The following is a 17,708-nucleotide window of genomic DNA, read 5'->3' as shown; positions in this document are numbered from 1 at the left end:
ACTGCCAGGATCCAGTGACTATGCCCAGGCAGCCGAGGGCCTGGCCGATCAACTGCCCTCCCTCTACCCTCAACTCTGGGCATTTTGCTCCCATGATACTCCTGCTAACAGCACAGATGGAGTTTCTGAGAACCACTCCAGACCCGCCAAGCAAAACTCCCACTTCTGGCTGCATGCACTCAGCCAGTGTCCATGAGGAATGGGAGCCCGGAATGCCAGCCGGAATGCCAGCCGGCCTGCTCTCTGCCCGGGGCTCCAACTGTGGGGGAGGGAGCCAACACGTCCATGAGTGTGGAAAGGAGCCCCAAATCCTCCGAGCTACCCTTGTCAAGCACAGCACACATTCCCTCAAGCGGAGCATCCGAGACACACAGGCTCGAGCCTTAGTGCCCTGTGTGCTGAGCTCAGGGTCCAGACTTGCTGGGCATGGGGTTCCTCAAAGCTGCAGAAGTGACCTAAATTCCCACATGTGGGCTTCCCCAGGCAGCAGCTGGTGACATCCCATCCCTGGAGCATCCCCTGGGGTGTGGCAGTCTGGGGGGACAGAGCTCATGAATGCCCTACACGGTCTTTGTAAGCTGAGGGGCTGTGCTCCAGTGCGTGGAGTGCTGGTGCCACACAGGGTCCTCTCCTGTAGTGACATCAGGACCAGCCCCTCCCAAAAACAATGTCCTAAAGGGTGATCAGATTCCCCTACTGCACAGCGCTTCATTGTCAAGGCCACAGGCTGTGTGGAGACTCAAAAGGAGTGACATCACTGGGAGAAGGGGGTGACCTTTCAACTCAGCCCACACCTGGCACAGTGGGGTCCCCAGGGAAGGGACGGGAGAGCTCTCTATCCTCAACCTGCTGCAGATCTGCCCCATGCTCCATTCCCTGCTTAATAAGCCCCTGAACAGAAGTTAGGAAACCCCTCACTCCAAATTCAAACCTGTCTCCACTTCACGCTTGGGACCAAAACCCACTGCCCACACTACTGCATTTGGCACTGTGTGCAGCCGGGGTCTAGCTGGGCTCTCACTCCAAGTGGTGACAACACAGGGCCACCATGGAGGAGGATGTCCTGACTACTTTCCCACCGCGGGGTTCTGCCGTGCCACGCACAGTAATGTGCAAATGTTTCCAGGTTTGCTGATGAATTTAGGAGTACGGTGAGGTCCCTAGTCATTCAATTACTGGGTAGTCACCCTCTGGAATACCCCTGGCCTCAAGGCACCTTTGATCCTCAGCTTTGAGGGCTTGGACAGGTCCCCATCCTTCAGAAAACAGGTGAGGCCAGCCTCTCAGCCCCCCAGGCTGTGTGCAGCTTTGTGTCCCATTCGTTTCTGAGTGCAGACCTGCCTGGGCCTCCCCACTTCCCAACCTCCTCCTGGGGCTACAACCTGCCCCACATGGGAACCCCCACGCCCAATGACAAGAGCCCTTTGCCCTGTACCCCTGCGCACTGCAAGCTTTAAGATGGCCTCATAAAAGCCTTCCTCTGGCTTCAGGGTCTCCCCACTGAGACTCCTTGATGAGGTGCCAAGCCATGCATATTCCAGAAATCAAGATCTTGTGCCAGCCTTTCAACTAAGATCAAGTAAGAAACATGTGAAGGAACAGAGCATGCCTGGACTCCGTGAATGTGTGTGACAATAAACCCAAGCTCCTATGAAAACAGCAAACACCCAGGCCGTGCGCCTTCCTGCCCTTTGTACCAATCCCCAGCTTTAGGATTTCTGCTTGACTATTTAAAATGTTTAGTGAGGTAAAACATGGCCAAACACTTGAAAGCCGCAAAGCTATTTTCCAAAGCACCAGTTTGGTACTGTTTTTTTTTCAAAGATTGTGAGATGGGGGAAGAAGGACAGAGAGAAGGCAGAGTAAATTATAACGAAAAATCTCACGGGCAGCAAGCTTTAGGTCCACATCTCACCCTTCGCCTTCCACCTGGGATGACAAAGCTCAAGGACTCTGGTGCTGCCAGCACTGCGCTCTGGGACCTCACAGCTTCCGGAACCAAGAGCCACGTGAGTCGCTTGGTGTCCGAGCAGCGCTTGCCTGGAGTCCAAGGCCCTGGGGTCCTTCCCCAGGAGCACCAAGGCACCACAGATACTGCTCATTCCAAATGACCCAGTATTTCCCGTCACACCTAGCCCTGTCTGGCAGACAAGGCATTTGTTTTGAGTCCCCTGCTCCTGAGAGTACTCACGCTCTTTCCAGGTTCTCCGGGACTTCCTGACACGCCATCTCTCCCAGGGAGACCCTGTGGGGCAGAAAACCTGACCTAGGGCACTGCATTGAGAGGGCCAGTTTCCAGGGGAAGCCCTGCTGCAGGACTGGGGACCCTGAGCATTCCCACCTCTGCAAGCTGTGGGGGGCCAGCACTTCCAGTGTGGAAGGTCCTAGGTTCCAGCCCCTTCCCACACACCCGTCCACTCCCAAGGACCCTGTGGTCCCCTGCGGCTTGGCTGAGAGGCCAGCACGAGCTTCCCAGCCCTGAGCAAGGGGGCATAGTGCTGTACCATGGGGCCAATGTCGCCGGTCTCTCCTTTGGGTCCTTTCTGCTGGCTGTCCAGTCCTGAGTCACCCTGAAAATGACATAGCAGGGAAAGAGCCACATGTGGTGGGAACACCACTGCCACTGGGTGGGGAGCCCAGAAAATGAGTGACAAGGTCAGGACGGGCAGCACCCGAAGCCATACCCTACAAAGCCCAGCCCCAGCCCATTCTGACAGAGCCCAGTGAGGGGTCAGCAAACTACACCAATGCCCAGGAGGAGGGTGCACCGGGCCCACCCTGGCTTCCCCTGACACAAGGCTGGAGTTTGCTTAATGGGATTACAGAGTCATTAATGAATTAATTAATCTTTGAGATAGAATCTTGCTATGTAGCTCAGGCTGGACTCAAACTCTGTGGAGATCCTCATGCCTCAGCCTCCCAAGGGCTGAGATGACAGTGGGGCACCACCATAGCCACCTTTCACAGAGTCATTCAGGAGGCCCCAAGCCACAAAAGGTTCTCTTTCCCAGAAGCCAGCCCAGGGAAAGATTCCTGAGATGGCTTTCCCATGACTTGATTTGCAAATGTTGGCCTTTGGAGCCAGAAAACAAGCCCACCTCTGGTGCCCCAGAATCATGAGAAAAGAGCAGGGTGTGGGTTTATCAACACAGGTTAAAGTAAGCAGAGCAAAATTCCTGCTTTGTCTTTGTCTCTCATGACTCTTCCTAAACCAGACCCCTTCGAGTCTGGTCACCAAGAAGCACATTGGCCTTACCGGGTCACCTCGGATGCCCACATCTCCTCTCGCTCCTTTATCTCCTGTAGGTCCTTTGTCACCCTAAATAAAGTAGGTTCGAGGGAGTTAAAGGCTAGATGTGCTTATCTGATCCTCACCCTGAGTGCAGATAGCAAAGCTAGGCTGAGTAACAGGGCAGTGTCTATTTTATTCATTCGAAGAGCAGCTGAGATACTTTACTTAACCTGGATCCCCTCACAACAGCATTTTACCAACTCCAGCCCTCAGGTTATACATCAGGTCTGCAGGCTCCGTCAACAAATTCATTGGCTTGCCTTGAAAATCACACTCTGATTCTTCAGTCATACATAGAACACTGATCAAGCCCTCCTTTGTCACAAAGGTAAAGCCACTTCCAGCTGTGCATGATTTTCTCAGTTAACCTACAAGTATTTCGTGGGGATTCACTGTGTGCCCACAGACTGTGGGATTTACTTAGAATAAAACAAACTCAGCCCTGGCCCTGTGGGACACACTGCACAGAGCAGAAAAGACCAGGACAGGTGTGGAAGCCAGCAAGGGACACGGGGGAGGTCACAGGGGCACCTGGAGGGGTCAAGGAGGCTGCCTGAAGGAAGTAAGCAAAACGCACTGGCGTGAAGGAGAAGTAGAGACACCTACCCTCCGTCCAGGGTTTCCCTTCTCTCCTGAAGTCCCAGGTAGCCCCTTGTCTCCCTGCCAAAGACAAAGAGAAGTGATCATGCCTAGCACAGCTCTGGCCGCAGACCGAGCTGCCTGCCACTGCTGTCTTTGGGTCCAGAGGCGCTTGGCTTGGAGAAAGGAGGGCCACTCACGTCCTCGCCGTCCAGCCCGTCCAGCCCGATCTCACCAAGTTCACCCTGGAAGAAAGAAGGCAGACAGGTGAGTGAGGACACAGAGCCAGAGGAGGAGATTTGAATTCAATTTAAAAACCAAAATGAGCTAGAATACCTTCTCTCCTGGGAAACCTCGAGAACCCTGGAAGAAAGAGGACAGGGAAGACATTAGTCCCTCCTGCACAGGGGTCCCTCAGGGCATAAGGGACCAAGGGCTGAACACCCTGTGCCTCAGCTGCATGATTTGAGACTCGCTTTTCTATCTCCAGCAGTCACCATCACCAACACAGGACGTCAGAAGTTGATCTGTCTGAAACTGAATATCTGGGATGGGTAGCGGGAGTGACTCCAGCAACCAAGCACAGGGGCTCAGGCTGAAGGCCAGCATTCTCACTTTGTGGGTGACAGTCTTTCCCTTCAGCACCTGCTCTAACTCAGCCCGTTCTCGCCAGAATCCACACTGTCACTGCTGCTCCCTGCTCCTCCTCCCAGGGCCAGGCCCAAGGGTACCCAGCCAGCACCCAGTGACCTGGGACTGTTTCCTGGCTGCCACAACTTCCCAAGGAGCCCCAGTCCAGCTGCACTGCCCTCCCCGAAGCGCCCTCCTCGGAGTCAACCCCACCGGTCCAATGTACCTTCACTCCTCTCTGGCCTGGGCAGCCCTGGAAGCCCTGAGTGCCATTCACACCAGGTGGACCTCGCTCACCCTGTGGGGAAACAGAGGCATTGGCAGCTGAAGCTCTCAGAGCCTGGGGCCCCAGCCCCTGGCCTGCCAAGGACCAGGGCTCCCTGGGCACAGCAGACTCCAGCAGGTCACCCAGGATCCCTTAGTGCACGATATTGGGCTGCTGGACCCCACTGAAGGCCTGTCAGCCTGATCACAGCTCTGTGTGGCCTTGGCTCCCAGCTGCCCAGTGGGCCAGGCCCAGCCCTGACACCCACATCCCAGCTGGGCATGGAGACCTCAGGGGCTCTCCCAGGACACCATCATCCCCTTCAAAGCAGGACCCTGTGTTAGGGTCCCTAAGCCTCTCAGATCCATGATTGTCCCAGTCCTGCTCCCAAAAGCCCTGCTGCTGGCCCTTCCCTTCCTCCCCTGGGCCCCTTGGAAGTGACATGTGATGCAGGCCAGGTCACAACTCTAGGGGAGCTGTCCCCAGAGCAGGTGACCCACAGCCCAAAGAACTGGACTGAGGAGAACACATTTAACCACCTGCCACCACACAAGACCAAGAAACATACCCCTCGGTCCCACACCAGCACCCCCAGATTGTCCTATGTCCCAAAGCATCCCCACCTAAGGAAAGTTGATAAGGGAGTTGCTGTCCAGTTTTCTCCCAGAAGGAAAGCTGAGGACCGGGGCCACCACCATCCACTGTGCACTGGGCAGGGGTTTCTGGAATAAGCAGCGCGGCTGTACTTACCGGTCCGCCCTCGTCACCTGGGTAACCCCGGTAGCCGTCTTCCCCTGAGATGCCCTGAAACAGCACACGGGGGCCTGTGTGAGCCCTCTGTTCTGCACCGAATGCCTCTGCTGTCCTCTTCCTTGGACAGAGCCAGGTGGACAGTTATCACAGCCCAGGGTGCCCCTGTCTCCATGTGACTGCTCTTGTGACAGGAGCTCCCAGGCTCAGGCTTGCTTGGGAAGCCTACTGCTCCCCACCCAGAAACAAACACTGAAGCCCTGCTGGCCCCCTGTGAAACTGCCAGCCCCCAAGGCCCCTGGTTCAAGAGGATTTTCCCAAAAGAGGAGCCCATATGTTAAGGAACACATCATCACTCCACGGAGAGGACAATGTGACAGACCCATGAGTCTTCCTGTGCCATGTCCAAGAGACAGTCTACAATTGGGGGACAGGCTGATCAGGGTGGGGGCCAAGGATGTGCTCTGGGCAATGCATGTTATGGGCCACACCCTGGATCCCCTGTTCTCCAGGAGGGAACCTCCTTGCTCCACGTTGGAGAAGTGACCTGGTTGAAGCAGTCCCCTAACACCTAACCTCAGCCAGCAGAAGAGGGTACAAGCACCATACCTTTGGCCCGATGCTACCAATGGGCCCTCGGTCTCCTCTTTCTCCGGAGCATTTGCACGGAACCCCACAGCAGGCTCTCTCAGCAACATTGTCCTGCCAGGATGGAAAAGAGGGCACGTTCAGAGCTCAAGAAAGCCCACCAAGAACCAGCCATGTGCACTGGAAGTCACCATCTGCCACATTCAGGCTCCACAAGGTAAGGGGGAGTCACCAGGATGGTATCTCCCAAGCTGGCCCAGGCCGAGGGTCGAGGGTCAAGCTCTTGGCAATCGGGCCAGGGGTGGGAGGCAACAACGGGAAAGGAAAGAGGAACCAAAGTACCATTAACCGCATTCACCAGGGCCCCCCAAACTGGGCCTTCTTCAGAGACATTGCTGACACAGGCGGTTAGGTTTCAAATGGTAAATGTAACTTCTGTGTGTCTCGACTCTAGGGGCAAGACCTAACGAACAAATCACGGCCAGCCGAGACCTGAGATCTTTCTGAAAGAGAGCTCCATGCCAGCCACCCTGGGAGCTGGCACAGAAGCAGCCCCAGCCTGGAGTGGCCCCAAGAGGAGTAGACATGGGTGGCCTGGCCACTAAGCTGTCAGCACCACCACTCAGGGGCAGCAGTGCCTCTGACACTCACCTGGCATCCTGCACACTCCCCGCCCGCCCTTTCTAGGCAAAGTGCACACCTCGAATGTGCTTCTGTCTGCTGAGCTAATGGTGCCACTTGGGTTTTCTTGCAATTAGTTTTGTTTTTTGTTTTGGTTTGGTTTGGTTTGGTTTGGTTTTTTTTGGTACCGGGCTGGAACTCACAACCACAGGCAGGCCAGAACTGACTTGGTTGTCTACAGACACCACGTGCCACCCTCACTGATTTGGTTTATCTAAAGCGACACACACCAGCTGCTCTGCCAGCTCGTAATCCAGGTCCAGCAGGTTGAGCCGCAGGGGCCTGTCATACAGGAAACCCCGCCCGAACTCCAGATGCGCCAGCCGCTCCAGGTCAACCACACGCTCCAGGCCCACCAGGATCAGTGCGTGGACACCTGCGGGGAAATTCACAGTTAATGCGGCTCACCTGTGTACTCCAGAGACATGATATCCTCTTCCCTGACTTTTTTGAAAAGGAAAATGCAGCAAAATTTTGACTTATAATCAAACTACTGAGAGCTACCTTGAAGAGTAAGAGTATTGAACCCTTGCGCTCCTCTAGGTAATTATTTTCAATGTGAACTCTAAAGTGTTACTATAAACCCAGGAAGTGGAGTCCATGGAATATCTTCAAACTAAATTCTCAAACTCTGGCCCTACATCACCAGGTCAGCAGTGGGGAGAAATGAAAACCTAACTCCTCCAAAGTCAGGAAAGCACAATCCCATCTCCAAAGCTTGAGAAAATTATCAAATAAATTGGATGGTCTTGTAATAAATTGTGATCTATGAATTCCTAAGGTTCTGCTGTTGGCACCCACTCCAAGGCACATGAGCATCTCCTAACAGGCATCTCATGTTACCTCACATTTGTCAGTCTGCTTAGTTATATTATTTACATGTATCATAGTTTAAGTGTTGTAGTGTTTTGAGGCATGAAAGCCACACACTCAAAATATAGTAGTCCCTTTTGCTAGTACATTATTTTCTAGTTCGTATGATATGACTAAATGAATCAGTGTTTGGATTCTTCTGCAAGAACGTTAGTGTGGTTTATATCCAAAACCTGGTGGACACGCTGGTGTGGTTTTGGGGAGGTGACTGGATCATGGAACTGTGATACCCACAGAAAGTTTAGTCCACTGTAGCTAACTGTGATGCTGGGTGCAGAGTCTGGTGGGAGGAAGTGGTTTATCTCTCTTCCACTCCTTTTAGCTCTGCTTTCTGAACGCTGTGACATGAGGTGCTCTCCTCAGCTCCTCCGCCAGGCCCTCCCTGCCTTGGAGCCAGCCAACTATGAACTGAACCTCTACAAACCATGAGCCCAAACAAACCTTTTCTCATTTCCCTAAGGCGGGTATCAGGTATTTTGTCCCCAACATAAGAAAAGTGACTAAAATAAGTATCATGCATTCTCAAAGTCCCACCATCTGGTCGGGTCTTTGAACCCACACACCTGCACCAGGGCTTGGGAACAAAGCTGTCTGCATTCATAAGGAAAAATCACCAGCATCCCAAAGCCCCAAGCAGGCATAAAAGCCCAAGGAGCTGAGGATGGTATCCTCCAGCAGAAGCTGTCCCCACCTAGGACTCCCACAAAGCGGCCTCTGCAGAGCAGCAAGCCCTGCCTCACCGAGGCCAGCACCGTGTGCCTGGGAACCTGGGTACCTACCTTCCTCTCGGAGCGCCTCCGAAGCTCTGTGCAGATCTGCCAGGTCTCCGTCTGCGCCATCAGTGAAATGGATGACCACCTGCAAACCAAAGAGCAGTGAAGATTGGGCTCAGACCAAAAGGAAGAGCACATATGCTGAAAGGGAACCAAGAGGGGTTTGGAGTTCAAATTCCTCATTCTGTGACTGAGAAACTGAAGGCCACAATCAAGGCAATTGTGTACTAAGTGAGGCACAAAATAAATGGGTATGTCTTAGGGTTTGATTTATTTTTGAATAAGCAACAATGAGAATGAAAACAGTTTATCTCCTTCTCATTTTTATGAGTCATGATTTCTCATAAATACATGTACAATATGGTGCATCTGTCCTGAACCGTGTTCCACGCCCTTCCAAATCAATTCCTAACCTCAGCACAGAACTGCACTTGGAGAGAGGCCTTTTAAAGGGATAATTGAGGTAAATGAGGTCACTGGGTAACTCCTCACCCAATATGACAGCAGTCTTTATAAGAAGAGACCATTGGGACTCTCACATACACATGTGCACACACACACACACACACACACACACACACACACACACACATCATGGGGATGATCACAAGAGTAAGGACAGCTATTTGCAAGCCAAGGACACAGACTCAGAGGAAGCCAGCCCTGCTGACCCAGTGACATCAGATCTCCAGCCCCAGCACCATGAGGAGATCAAGATCTCAGCCCTGGTCTGTGACACAGTTGTGTGTGACAGTCCCAGTGAATTGACACAGCACATGTGCACACAATGCACGTGTGTGTGCATGTGCACGAACAGAGAGGGTAAGAGATGGGAACACAAGCAGGTTAAAACCTCGCTAGTGGGCAGACCTATCAGAGACCCTGGGTGCACCCTGAATCGAACACTTAGCTTCTCCACAGATGGCCCAGCATGTCTTGTGACTCAAGGAAGCTAGTGAAGAGAAGAAGCTAGTCTGTGAAATTATGATCAGCAAGGAAGTACCCCCACATAGACACAGCCAGCCTGGTCCTGCCTACCTGGGTGTCCGAGGAAGGGCAGGGCTCCCAGACACTGGGGACAACCTGCACTTGGCGAAACTCAGGACCTTGAGGTGGGGTCGCTCACCTTCACACTGTCAGGCGAGGACTGCCGGAACTTATTCTGGTAGATTTTCAGCGTGTCAGCCGTGAGGACGTAGGGGTGCTGGCTGCGCATGCTGAGGAACTTTTCAAACTGCTCTGGCTGGTACTCATCAAAGTTGAAGGCCTCCACCGGCCCGGAGGGTCCATTGGCCACCACCGACACGCGCACAGTGGGCATCTGGCTGCCGCTGCAGCTGATGGCCTGCATCTGGCTGATTCTGCTCAGGATGGTATCCACCTTGGACTCGAAGCCCCTCTGCGCTGCAAATACATTCTGATCTCTGGATCCATCAAACCCCAGGATCACATCCAGATTGCAGGCTGGAAAGGAGAGATGTAGGCCAGGAGCACTAAGATGAGGCCGCAGAGGAGAATTCTAAGCATGCGGGACCAGGTACAGTGGGATGGGGACCAGAACGCAGTGCTCAGGATCCAGAGGAGACCCTCCTAGGCACCCTCTGAGTAGTAGCGAGGCCTGCCTTTCTCATAGGGAAAAACACAGTTCATTGCTGAGGAGCAAACCTGTGGCCTGTTTCAACACACAAGGTGTGATCAAAAAGCACAGCAAATGTTTAATTTTTTAAAAAATTATAGTAAATGATGCATTGCCATGACCCACACAAATACTCCCCTTCACTTCAAACACATCTATCCTGACATGCTTGCCACCTCCTGGAGCAGTTCTGGAGCCTTCTTTCCAAAGTTGTGCTCTTGAGGCTGCCTGCATGTTTCGAGTCAATTAAAAATGCTGATATTTCATGGTCACTTTGACTTCGGGGAAGAGCCTGAAGTTGCAGGGTACCAGATCAGGGCATTAGGATGATGAGGACACATGTCCTGTTTTTCCAAGCTGCCTTCCTGTTGGATGGCCCTGGGCAGGAGCATTAACTTCTTATCACCTCTCGTAAAGACACGAAGAAGGCTCCAGAACTGCTTCCGAGAGTGGCAAGAGCAACAGGATAAGTGGACAGTGATGAAAGGCAATGTGTCTTTTACTGTGATAAATTTTTAATGTAAACATTCATCAGATATTTTGACCACATCTCACAAATTCGCTGTATTAGAGGAGTTCATCAATTTTGGTGTAATAATATTCAATTGGCATTTCAGCACATCTAAAGCACGTGGTTTGAATTAAAAACATTTTAGAAAGCAAATGTTTCAGTATCAAAAACAATTGACCCAATAAAACTATAACCAAAAATAAGGATTAATAAATCTAAGTCATTTGGAGAACAAATCTTGTAAGAATGAAAAAGGGCTTAGGCTCTTTCCCTGGAAAACAGTAGTCGGTGAACCCCAGGGCCCAGCCCATGTGAGTATAAGGAAATTCTCATGGCAACCAAATGCTTAAGAAACACTTGGGCCAGCACTGGGAAGTCAGGAAGGTGGGCCCCAGTCTCCAGGAAAGCACTAGGTGGTAGAGGGGTTACCTTTGGATACATCGGCCACTCCAGGACACAGGGTCTCATGCATCGCGTCGTGCAGTGTTTCTAGAACTTGCTCACTCAGCTCTGACAGCTCCTGGACGTTCCCTACTCGGAAGGCTGTGGCACTGTTGGACGCGATCTTGCCGACCTCCTCGGAGTCGATGTTCCGCACACCCACTGCGAACACTTTGACACCCCTCTGGGTGAGTGCCAGGCTCACGTCCTGAGCGTCCTCCACTGACTTCCCCCCTGTGATCACAAAGGCGATCTGGGGGACCCGCTGGTCCAGCCGGCTGCCTGCCTCAGGGATGAAGTGGTTGAGCTGCAGGTGCTGCAGGCCCACTCTGGTGTTGGCGTGCCGCCCGCCCTTGTAGACCACCTTGTTGATGGCATCGATGATCTGCCTCTTGGAGGAAAAGTCCTTTAGGAAGAATTCATCAGTGGGGTCGGAGTTGTACTGGACCAGCCCCACCTGGATGGAGTCGCCTTCTTCATAAACTGTGTCCACAATTTCAGACACAAACCGAAGCACTTCCTGGAAATTGTCCCTCCTGAAATTGATGGAACCGTCTAGCAGGAACACGATGTCTGCTTTCTTCTTCTCTACAAGGGATCATATTGAAGATGAGGAAAGCTGGGCCTCCACACCCAGAGCACAAACACACACTATGTAAGTTAACATAAGACAACAGTCCTAAGGATTCATTCATAAGGAAAACCTTCATTCCACCCCACACCTCTCCAGTGCCAGCCCCAAACCACGCTGTGCTGAAAACAAGAAGCTAAAAGATAAGTTATCAATTCAAAAGGAAAGGACAGGCAGGAACTTAGTAAGACAGAGCCCTGGTGTTCCCAAGCACAATGATGCCATGCCAGGAAATCAGTAAGGACCTGGATTCAATGGTGTGGATTTCTAGGAAATCCATTCTTTCCGACCAAAAGTGAAAGTCAGCATCTGGCAGGAGTAGGAGAGATGAGTTAAGAGCCGGGCAAGGAAGGACCAGGAGAGGCAGGCTGGAAACAGGAGGCTGCCGGACAGCTTTCTGGGCTGCCCCTGAAAATGGGTGGGAGGTGGGAGTGACCTCTGGGTTCTAACCCATCAACGCCCACCAAGGGAGACCAAAATGAATCAGAAGGACCAGATGAGAGACTCAGGATTTGCCCAGCCAGCCCAGAGGGGCAGCAGAGAGAGAGCTAGAGCCAGGGGCTGGGAAAACCTACTCCTCGAATCTGGGTGTCTGAGCAGCCACCACCCAGAGGCCCAGAAGAGGAGATGAGGAAGGTGTGGGTGAGGTAGCTTCTGATTTGCTCCTGGCAGCCCCACAGGTGATAGCCAGCAGGGCACAGGCCAGGGACCTCAAAGATGCTAGTATTCCAACAGCCAGTGGGCGTGGTGAGACCTTGGGGCACCTTTATATCATCTCTGACTGGGCCACAGTTAACCTTGAGAGTATAGAAGATTCACAGCCTTGGGGCTTGGGGGGCCCTGTTTCCTTCTGATTTGAACTGAGCTACTTTATCAGTGTTCAATTTCTAACATAATAGTTCCAAGGCAGCTATTATGCAGGGTGCTGGTTATGCTCAATGTAGTTTTGAGAGGCCACTCAGGGGCCATGTGTGATCAGGGGCCATGCAGCTCATACCTGGCCTTGAGACAAAAGGTGTGAATGCTGGGGGAGCTGGGGTAATCCCAGAGGATCCAAAGGAGCCTATGACTCTCTCCTCTATGCTGGGAAGGTCTTTGAACTCTCGCACCGTGAAGACCAGCCTGGGGTCATTGGTGATCATCTGCAGCTCTGTTTGGTCCACATTCCGGCTCCCAATTCCTAAACTTGCGATCCCAGAGGAAGTTATGATCCGGGCAAAACCGGAAACATCGTCCTGGGATTTTCCACCCAGAAGCAGGACCAGGTGTTGAGGCACCCCATCTTCTATCCGGCTCCCGGCAGACTTGACAAAGAGATTTTTTGCCACATACTCCAGAGCTTTGCCCACATTCAGCGGAGCTCCACCCCGGAATCTCAGACGCCGGATGGCGGCCAGCACAGCAGCCTGGGACCTGTGGGTCTTCAGTAAGAACTCAGGGAAAACCTCATTGCTGAACTGCACGAGGCCAATCCTCACTTTGCTGGGGCCAATGCTGAGTCTTTGAACAATCCTGCTCACAAAGTCTCGGATGTGCACAAGCCCCTCGCTCCTAACGCCGTCGGAGCTGTCGATGAGGAAGACGATGTCAGCAGCGTCACTCTCTGCAAGGGAAAGGAAGAGCAGTGCGGAGGTGCCCAGCACCCAGCAGGTTCCGGCTGGACCGCCCCAGCCCCGCATTAACCAACAGTGAGACTGCACGCCGGGACAGATGCACTGCCCATGTCTTGGGCTTGGGGAAATGAATCATTTTAAAAATGGGTCTTTTTTTTGTCAAAGTAATTTCCATTTCTTAAAATATTTTAAATTTTCCAAAACTTAATCGGAGTTTCTGAGTTGACTCCGTTTTAATTTTGGCTTTGTGGTCTGGGTTATTACCAATTTTAGAAAATGTAAGCACCATTTAGAAAGTAGTTGTGGATTACAGAAGAGACTGTGACTACCAGAGCCAACACCTGCCAGAGAAAGAGAAAGAGCAAGGAAGAGAGAGGGAAAGAGAGACACAGACAGAGAGATGGAAAGAGACAGAGACACAGAGAGAGAGACACAGAAGGGGGAGAAACAGAGAGAGAGAGACAGAGACAGAGACAGAGACAGAGACAGAGACAGAAAGGCAGTATTGAGTGAAAGGTCCCTGCCCTGTCCAACCCATCGTTCAGTAACTTGAGCTGGGTTTCACCCATAGGTTGAGCATTCCCTAATCCCAATAGCCAAAGTCTGAAATGCTCCAATCCAAAATTTTTTCAGGATTGACCTGAAACCACTCCAGGGGAAATTCTACATCACACTCTCTGTTTCATGAAGTTATTTTTTAATTCAGACTATGTGGATAGGTATATAAGAAAAAAACCAAGGAATTTCACATTTTTAGAGTTGGGTCCCAACCTAAAGTATCTCAGTATGTATATACAAATATCCCCAAATTCAAAACTGTCCAAAATGCTTCTGGTGTCAAGCATTTTGGATAAGGAATACTCAGTCTGTAGAGATAATCACAACATCTTGTGGAAGATGAGCCTCATTTTACTGTACTTAGAATTCTACAAGTTTCTCAGTTGCCCCTGGATAAACTAATATGTTGCCTACCAACCTGGCCTTATCCCTGGCTGGGTTATTTATAGTGGGATCGCTGAGTTAATTGCACAATGAAACCATTTACTGAGACAGAGAAAAGCAGCCTCACAGTGGGGTCCTTACAAGTTGGGGTCCCTGCTGAGTATAACCACCCCATAGCACTCAGCACCAGCCTGGGGCACTGTGCTACCACCACAAAGGGACCAAGCACAGACAAGCCAGCTCTGAAGTCCTACGGAACACAGACAAGAGAAAAGCTTCACCCAGACCTCAGAGAGGCTCCACATTCCTACCCTGGTGATCAGGGGGGACCCAGATTTCTATTACCATCCTCCTAACTAAGACCAAGACAGCCAATCATGGAGCAGTCTCCACTTCTCCACCATTCTCAGTCCGGGTCAGAGAACTTCAGATTACCTAACATGAGCTCCAACCTTCCACACCCCCTTTTTCGGATGCCCCATCCCATGCACCCTGCTGCATTGAGCCACAGCACACCTGGGCTGACACAGGTGTGTCCTGGCGTCTCTGCTGGGCCCTGGCTGAACAAAGCTGAGGGGGCACCACCTTTGTGGAAGAGTGACTTACTCCAAGCAGCGGTGAATTTTTAGACAGAACCCTCCCACACCGCATCCGGCCCCAGGACCATACCTGGCGGAGGGTAGGTGGTGCTGGCCAGGATCTGCCTGATCTGCTGGGCCGTGAGGGTGGTGATGGGCGTCAGCAGCCTCTGCTCCAGGCTGGGCAGCTCCCGGAAACTGCTGACTGAGAACACATACTCGGGGCTCAGCGAGATCTTAACCATCTCCTCCCGGTCTGCGTTCCTGCCCACTATGAAGGGGGCCACGCCAAACTGCTTCAGCTCCACTGCCGAGTCGTCCACCTCGTCATTGGACTTTCCCGATGAGATGAGCACCAGGAACTGAGGGACACCTTCCTCGATTCGGCTGCCCAGCGGCCTCTTGAAGATGTTCCTGGACACATACTCCAGGGCACTCCCCACATTGACCTGGGTGCCGCCCTTGGGCCGCAGCCGCCGCACAGCATTCTGCACCTCGTCCTTGCTGGAGTGTGCGTTGAGCAGAAACTCCACCTTGGGGTCCCCACTGAACTGGATGACCGCTACCCGTGTGGTATCAAAACCCACATCCAGGTAGTCCACCAGCCTCTCGATGAAGCCACGGATGTACTGGAACTCCGGGCTGGCAGCCTGAGACCCATCGATGAGAAAGACCACGTCCCTCTTGTTACCACCTGCAGTGAACCGAACAAGACCATGGGCATTGCCTTTAGGTGCATCAAATTCTTAGCATTAACGAACCACCTCTCAGCCCTCCAAGGAGGCACTGCCTGTCTGACAAGTGACCTGAGCATCCACCAAAATACCAGTCCAAGGACAAGGCTCGTGCATTTCAGCACCCTCCTGTCAGAAAGAAGTAGGGAGCCAGCAAAGATGAGGGAAGAAGGATCCCCTAAGATACAGATGCCGGAAGCACTGGGTCTGTAGAGTGAAGGCGGCTTCCCAGCTGCAGCGGGGGCTGCGTTTGGCCACTTTGTCACTGGAGGGACCTGGACCAATGCTGTTCTAGCAGGGGTAGAGAGTGACAGGCTGTAGTGGGTCCAGCAAAGCCAGGAGGAGAGGGGCTGCACGGAGCACAGACAAGATGAGGCTGCCAGCAAGGGGATTGAGAGTACTGCTAAGAGAAAACAGCCATGGCGGGGAGAGAGGAGAACCAGAGGTTGCTCTGAGCAGGAGCTTCCAGAAGGAAGTGCTCTTTGATTTCCTTGTTTTGGGACTCAAGGCCTCCCTCGCAGAAGAAGTGGAAGGAGGAGAGGTGTGAGGAGTGGGGCTGGGAAGGAAGCAGTGTGCAGGAAGTGGGAGAGTGAGCAGCCCAGGAGCCAGACCACTGCAGAAACACACGCCTGTGAAGAAGCTACATATAGCTGGGCATGGCCATGTATGTCTGTCATTTCAGCATCTAAATTAAAAAAAAAAAATACAGGCCTGGAGACGCAGTTTGATGCCAAGGCCCTGAGTTCAATCTCCCACACTAAAAAAGTAAAGAAACTGCATTCAAGGAGGCAGATTTTGGGGTTTGTTTTTTTTTTTTTTTTTTGGTTTTTTGTTTTTTGTTTTTTGTTTTTTGTACTAGGGATTGAACTCATGACCTCATGCTTGCCAGACAGGTGCTTACTCCACTGAGCTAAATCCCCAGCCACGGAGGTGAATTTGAAGGGGTCCCCTGCAAATCTGGGACCTCAAGGTACAGAGCAATAAAGACTTGTGCCATCAGATAAGTTAGGAAATGCGGCATCTCCTGGTGTCAGAGGTATACACGGCACACCAGTGAGAGGGATTTGAAAGAAAGAAAGAAAGAAATCTCTTCACTGTGTCCCACTGTTTCCGGAATGTGTTGGATCACTTACACTTCAGACATCGTATGGGAGTCATCAGGGCCTGCTGCTCTGTCCCAACAATAAGAAGCTCACACACACACACACACACACACACACACACACACACACACATGCACACACACACACACACATGCATACATGAACACACACAAGTGCCCCAGCCAGGCACCACCCCTCCTTGACTGCCACAGGACAGACAGTGGCCTCTGCCTCTCCCTCCCTTCTATAGACCCCTCCTTCCTGCCCCGCCCCACCACCTTTTCCCCTCTCTGAGCCACAAGACAAGTTTGCCTTGGCCTCCCTCAGCACCATCTCTTCCCTGCCCAGGTGTCCAGGGAGAGCCAGCCTCAGACTGGCATTTGCTGAGGTTGGGCATCACTTAGCTGCATTCCTCCCTAGCTGTCAGAGCTGCCACCCTTACCTGGGCTTGTTGGGGCTGGAAAGATGGGCTGCAGCCTGCTCAGCTCCTCGCGGCTGAGCTGGATCACCCTCTCAGAGACAACCTGCTGCACAGTCCCCAGCTCCCGGAAGTTGGGGATGGCCACCGCAAAGTCTGGGATAAAGGATATGGTCTGCATCTCCGAGATGTCAGCGTTGCCTATGCCGATGCCGATGGGAACCGCCCCACCCCTCTTCAGCACCGCTGAGGGGCCCCTCACGTCATCCCCAGACCTCTCAGCGGTGAGCACAATCAGGAGCTGGGGGACACCATCCTCCATCCTGCTGCCCGCGGATCTGGTCAGGATGTTCTTCAGGACAAAGTCCAGAGCCGCCCCAGTGTTGGGCGTTGGCCCGCCCAGCAGGCTCAGTCTGCGGATGGCGCTGATGACACCCTGTTGATCCATGAAGGAGTTCAGGTAGAACTCAGGCCGAGTGCGGTCACTGTACTGCACCACGGCGACTCGGACACGGTCGGGGCCCACATCCAGGCTCTGCACCAGCCTCTCCATGAAGTCCTTCAGCAGCCCGAAGCCACTCCGGACGCCCTCAGAGCCGTCAATCAGGAACACCACATCCTTCTCACCTGAAGCTGGGACAGAGACCACAGAGGATTCACCCTCCCACTT

At 52.6% G+C, this 17,708-nt stretch overlaps 1 protein-coding gene across 2 annotated transcripts in view; it reads right to left on the bottom strand.

Annotated features, from left to right (window-relative positions):
* The window catches only part of Col6a3 (collagen type VI alpha 3 chain), a 76,968-nt gene that overhangs the window by 23,467 nt on the left and 35,793 nt on the right, over positions 1 to 17,708 (bottom strand). For both annotated transcript variants that reach the window (XM_063237054.1, XM_013157420.3), the window contains 16 exons: positions 17,063 to 17,671; positions 14,875 to 15,477; positions 12,648 to 13,253; positions 11,008 to 11,607; positions 9,558 to 9,895; positions 8,438 to 8,516; positions 7,016 to 7,161; positions 6,126 to 6,218; positions 5,517 to 5,570; positions 4,728 to 4,799; positions 4,208 to 4,234; positions 4,072 to 4,116; positions 3,899 to 3,952; positions 3,257 to 3,319; positions 2,505 to 2,570; positions 2,192 to 2,245 (listed from right to left, as the gene is read on the bottom strand). In XM_063237054.1, coding sequence (XP_063093124.1) covers positions 2,192 to 2,245; positions 2,505 to 2,570; positions 3,257 to 3,319; positions 3,899 to 3,952; positions 4,072 to 4,116; positions 4,208 to 4,234; positions 4,728 to 4,799; positions 5,517 to 5,570; positions 6,126 to 6,218; positions 7,016 to 7,161; positions 8,438 to 8,516; positions 9,558 to 9,895; positions 11,008 to 11,607; positions 12,648 to 13,253; positions 14,875 to 15,477; positions 17,063 to 17,671 — 3,509 coding nt within the window. The remainder of the gene's footprint in view (positions 1 to 2,191; positions 2,246 to 2,504; positions 2,571 to 3,256; positions 3,320 to 3,898; positions 3,953 to 4,071; positions 4,117 to 4,207; positions 4,235 to 4,727; positions 4,800 to 5,516; positions 5,571 to 6,125; positions 6,219 to 7,015; positions 7,162 to 8,437; positions 8,517 to 9,557; positions 9,896 to 11,007; positions 11,608 to 12,647; positions 13,254 to 14,874; positions 15,478 to 17,062; positions 17,672 to 17,708) is intronic.

Source organism: Cavia porcellus, unplaced genomic scaffold, assembly GCF_034190915.1.
Source record: "Cavia porcellus strain 051 isolate PalLab524CR breed Dunkin Hartley unplaced genomic scaffold, mCavPor4.1 scaffold_26, whole genome shotgun sequence".
NCBI lineage: Eukaryota > Metazoa > Chordata > Mammalia > Rodentia > Caviidae > Cavia > Cavia porcellus.
This window is presented reverse-complemented; position numbering and strand designations above follow the sequence as displayed.